The sequence below is a fragment of the Xyrauchen texanus genome, chromosome 6 (assembly GCF_025860055.1).
Source record: "Xyrauchen texanus isolate HMW12.3.18 chromosome 6, RBS_HiC_50CHRs, whole genome shotgun sequence".
NCBI classification, from domain to species: Eukaryota; Metazoa; Chordata; class Actinopteri; order Cypriniformes; family Catostomidae; genus Xyrauchen; species Xyrauchen texanus.
Window position 1 is genome coordinate 16,313,705 of NC_068281.1, and position 5,682 is coordinate 16,319,386.

A 5,682-nucleotide genomic window follows, 5' to 3' on the forward strand; every position below is an offset into this window, starting at 1 on the left:
ATCTCATTGTAAAGTGTTACAGAATTTATTCCACCTCACAGACCGAAAATCTCATGTTAAGTGAAAATAATGCTCTTATTAAGTGAATCCCTGGCAATCATAAATTAGGATACAACTTTAATGTTTGATTTAGTCCTGAGGTGGAGCAGAAAATATTGCATGATTATTGCCAAAAATAATATTATGGGCTCCAGTAATTCTATGTGTGCTTATGTACATTGTGTCTGCATTAATCCATAGAAACTATACACAAAACACTTGTTTTCAGTTTTGTGATAATTAGATGGAAATAACTGCTCTGAAAATTATTTGATAGAATTAAAATAAATCAAACAGTGAATTGAATCCATAAAATCAGACAAAAGCTACAAATAGGGCATTTCTTGACTGCACTTACAGTAGATGCTGGAAACAAGACTCATAAATCATGATCTTAGATGACTTAACACATTAAAATCTCCATCACAATATTTACTAATTATAGTATGTAGCAATTTACACCTGCAACACCTACATATGTATGTCATGTATGGCATTTAAATAATTAATTTTAAGAAATGAATTTACATATTCATTTCTGCTGTTCTCTAAAATATGGAACTTAGTGATACAAAGTCTATGAGAAACACCCAGTAAATGCTGGCATTCTTGCTATTTGTTCTGAGACTGCACATATTTGGTACTGCAGTGTTATGTTTGGTGTGTTTTCACAGACATGAGTGATACATACCCTGAACAGTTTCTAAAGTCATGGTCCTGATCTATCATTACAGTAGCCTTTAGCAGGACAGTTCATTTAATAACCTGTGTAAAATACTGTACCGCAGTTCTTAAACTGTCTAATGCTAGCTTGCACAACGATGTGAGGTAAATGACAATTAGCAAATCAACAAACTAAAATTATGGATTGAAATTGTTAATTTGTGTATTTAACCATAACTATGAACAGTCACAGAAAAAAATAAAAAATTGATGAGTGGATGGAGCCATTCTTAAGTTCATGACAAGTGAAACAATTAGGAAAAATAAGCAACATTAAGAGATGCATAGTCTACCATATCGATCATGATATCACTTCCTGTTTTCTTATGTCTGCGCTTTCAACCACAAGATGACACAGAAACTTCTAAAGCAATTGCTCTGAAGATTGTGAGCAGAAGCACAGAACTGATGTGCAAATTCAGGATGGGGGGATCAGTGATACTTATTCTCATGGCTACTATATCAGGTACGCAATACATAATTTATATGGATTACAAATTTAAATGTCTAATTGTATAGAATGAAGATTTGTAATAATCAAAAAGCTGTCACATACAACTGTGTACTTCCTTTGCAGTTTCTCTTGGTGATAGCATTGGACCAAACCAAGCTGTTATTGTTAGAAATGAAACAGACCGGGTGACACTGAGCTGCTCATATGAAGCAAGCAGTGAATATGTTTATCTTTACTGGTATAGACAATATCCTAACAGTGGGCCACAGTATTTACTGTGGAAAGGTGCACGATCAAGAGCTGGTGAAGAAAATATACCAGATCCTCATTTTGAATCATCTACAACCAGAACATCCACTGAACTGATTATTAAAGAGGCTGCTCTGAAAGATACAGCTCTCTACTTCTGTGCTTTGGTAGACCCAGTGATACAAAGTCTCTAAGAAGCTGTACAAAAACTCCAATGCTTAATATTCCTTTTGAAATAAATAAAAAAGTATTATCAAAACCCAAATTCATTATCTGCATAACCACTCTGGCATCACACGGTATGTGGGTACACCTGCCAATGATTGTAATGAAACAGCATTTGCAATATGAAAACAGTATGATGTTGAAATTAAGAATATTTAAGTATCCACTATCCAGATGATGCTTTTACTATATTTTCCTATAATCTTGACCAAAATCTCTCAGGCAGATACAGTACATTTTTATAAAGATGCCCCTGAATAAGATATATTTAATTAAATCTTTCAAATACAAGGGAAGCAACCCCTTGTTTTTAGCATCGCGGTTTATGAGCTAAATTAGCAACAGGTAATACATATCCTCTTCTGGCATGTGAAATACTTTGAATACTGCATAATTTCAGAGTCAGTCATTAGAGTTATTTTGTCAATTAAATAATGCCATTTGATCCAAAATAATTATTTATCACCTGAAAAGTCCTTAAATTTGCCCATGTGCAAAAGAATATAAATGATATAGAAAATAAACTGTTTTACAATATTCTAAGATATATTTGAATGTTCTATATTAAAAATAAATAAATAAACGTCACATTGCCCTAAGTAAACGTTTGGCAAACGTTGTTAATAACTTTTTAAGCAAAACTGCTTCTTTAAAAGACATAATAATGATAGATTATGCCAAACTCCCTAATATTTTATTTTTAACAGATCTCTTTTTATCTTCATGAGCACAGAATGCTTTGACAAGAAAAAATATTAAATTGAATTTGTTTTTTGTTTTATTTTTGTAAGTTAGAAATCTCAAAATGTCCATCATAGATCATAGATAGATAGAAAAATGTATATTAGTTTTCATATTAATAAGCCTATTAGTAGTAATATCATAGAATTGTTGTTGTTAATATTGTTGGCTTTAAAGAAGCTGACTTTAAAGAAGATGACTTCTGTCATCTGAGGGGCACTGCAAAGACCGAAAAGCCCTTTAAAATAAATATGGTTATAAAAATGCTGCAACAATTAAACAACATTTAAGATTTAATATCTTATGTTTGTTTAATCATTTTACAATGTCTTTTAAGACTGGACCCCTGACTCGAAACCTTAATACGTCTGTTCTGGGTCAGTAGGAGGGGCTTCAGTGTTCTGACACCATCTAGGCCATCCTGAGGATGTGGTTTTAAGATAGATTAGGTAAATGCTGAGCTGTCAGTCAAAGGATCAGCCTGAAAAATGTTACTATGTTTGCTTAGTTTTCTTTACACGCTTGGAGGTAAGAACATATACAATTGATTTGTTTGTCAATTTTTGGATAACTTCTATTTTATAACCAAACACATTATAAAGTTTTTTATGAGATATTATTAGAACAATAATAGTAATAATACAGAGTTTAGGTTCCCAATGGACCCCTAAAATACAAAGACCATCAAAGATAACCGTTTATTTACAAAAGTGCCACTTTTTTTCAGATGGCAGCTGTGGAGAGATCATTAATCCTGTCCACACTGAGGTGTATGGGGAGAGTGGAACTAAAATAACACTGTCTTGCAACTACTCCTCAGCCTTTTCTTTATATTGGTATCGTCAGTATCCAGGATCAACTCCCCAGTTCCTTCTTTTGCTACTGGAGAACGCCGGGAAGTCTGAAAACATGAAACATGGAATGTCAATGAAATTAAATGAAAAGAAAATGTCTATGGATCTTGAGATCTTCTCTGTGAAAGTAAACGACACTGCAGTGTACTACTGTGCACGGAAGCCCACAGTGAGTGGAAACTCGACAGCACCGTACAAAAACGTGTTGCTGACTTGACTATATGAAAAAAGACTATAAAACAACATACCCACTTGCTAATGTGTCTTCTGACACAGCGGTTTACTACATCTGTTCAGGCATATTAATTTTTTTTATCTATTAATTTTTCATAAGTGAAATTACAGCTGACCCATTTAAATTAAATATTTATTGTATTGAGGAAACAGGAGGTTGACCATCATAGCATAAGACACTTTGTTGGATTTTTTTTGTTTTGGAGGATTTTTTTCTTTTTTCTTTATGTATATAACAAATATTTGAGATAAGATTTGCTTTTTATTTCTGTATTTGTGAAGAGTTGTTGGTAAGTAATATAATGAACTAATTTTAAATAAATAGGCAAAGACTTGTGACCCTCTATTTTGGTCCGAATTATGTGTTTTAAAATGCTTTAAGCGTGCAAGTAATATCTATGTGCCCACTGAAGGATTTTTCACAGATTTGTTGAACTTTTTTAAGGCATATAGTCAGGATTCAATCTAAATAGATTGAACATTTGTTTTAGCATTTTGGCTAATGCCTCAAAATTCTATCTTTTTTGTTTTTTACATAGTTTTACCCCTTTTTCCACTCAATCTGTTGCACTATATAAAGTTTTATACATCATTTGACAGTCGATGTAAATACAATGTGGGTGCAACATTCTGTCAAGAGGTGGAGCTCTCTGGTTATTTGATCTGGCTTGTTGTCTAATCAGTTCACTGTCATTCTCTGTCAGTGCATCAGCCAACATGTGTCTTCCTGTCATTGTTATTTTGGTTCTTCATACAGGTGAGTTACGATTCATTTCTAATAAAATGTATGACTTGGATTTAATAAATAAGGAAATTGAACATAATTGCCTTTCAAAATAATGCAAAATGTTTGTGCTCAACAGTGATTTATGCAGTGATTTTGTTCTTTACAAGATTGTTTGTTGGTGCTCATAGGGAACATCTTCGCAAACACAATAACGTCCCATGGCTCACAAAAACAAGTTTTAGAGGGTGAAAGTGTAACACTCACATGCAACTACAGCGGTGTAGCCGATAATCTCCAGTGGTACCGCAAAAACACCAAATCTTCACCGGAGTTCCTCCTTTACATCTATGAAAGTGGGATGAAGAGTGAAAACATACCACCACGTTTATCACCAAGAATTAATAAAGACACCAAACAGATTGATTTGGAGATCTCCTCTGCTGCAGTCACAGACTCTGCTCTGTACTACTGTGCCCTGAAGCCCACAGTGACAGGAAAACACAACAACACTATACAAAAACTTGAAACAGAGAAATGTATTTTATATTTAACATTAACACAATGAGGATAAAATGAATATTTTACTGTCAATACCTTTAATTCAATTCAACATCTCAAGTAGAATTTGTGAATAAATTAATACCGAACATGCATGGAATCCCTTTATACTGTTACATAAATAAGATTTCCTGGTATGGCTTAGCTTTAAATTATTAATGGTTGCAAATATGTAACCAACAATGAATCCAGTGCTTATATCCTTTAATTAGCCAAGAAGCAGATTTGTTCCTTTTTAAATAAGACGTTCTGTGAATAAAGAACTAAAAACGTTAAATGTGAGTAGGCCTACTGTAGGTTCTCCAAAAGCTATTTTACCACACACTAAAATGTTCATTGTTAAGTTTGCCATGCAGTAGGGTGTTAACTGGTGTCTGATGCTTGCATTCAGTATTTTTTCCAGTTGTTGTGTCACATTCCAGCCTACAGATGGCACATTACCTTCTCTATATGAACCACCAACTGAATAAAAGTTGAAAATAGTTATTTGTATCCATGCATTGCTGTGCTAATTTCATTGTGCAAACTAAAATCTTCTTGTTTCTCGTCATCTTACTAAGCACTGTGCCCATCACCTGTCATTGTACTTTGATGTTCAAAAATAACTTCCTTGTAGCACTGTTTTGAACTGACACCAATCTCTATCTGTAGCATATTAGCGGTTTATCTTTGAGGTGCAGATGATGAAAGTTGCCCCCAAACCTGATATAGTTTACAGGCAAATTAGGACATAAATTGCTTGTGGTAACACCTGCAGTTGTCAAAAACTGAAATGTATGACATGTATGTTAAAGTTATTCACTCTATTAACTTAAGAAAAAAAGCCCTTGAGATCAGGCCATTACAGAGGAATTTCTATACAGAATGGAAAAACAAGT

At 33.5% G+C, this 5,682-nt stretch overlaps 1 protein-coding gene across 1 annotated transcript; it reads left to right on the forward strand.

Annotated features, from left to right (window-relative positions):
* The first annotated feature begins 1,676 nt into the window (after positions 1-1,676).
* Positions 1,677-5,015, forward strand: LOC127645166 (uncharacterized). The gene is made up of 4 exons (XM_052128680.1): positions 1,677-2,959; positions 3,159-3,489; positions 4,224-4,276; positions 4,435-5,015. Exons 1-4 carry the CDS (start codon positions 2,920-2,922, stop codon positions 4,809-4,811), a joined length of 801 nt encoding a protein of 266 aa, XP_051984640.1. The 5' UTR covers positions 1,677-2,919; the 3' UTR covers positions 4,812-5,015.
* Positions 5,016-5,682: the final 667 nt, after the last annotated feature.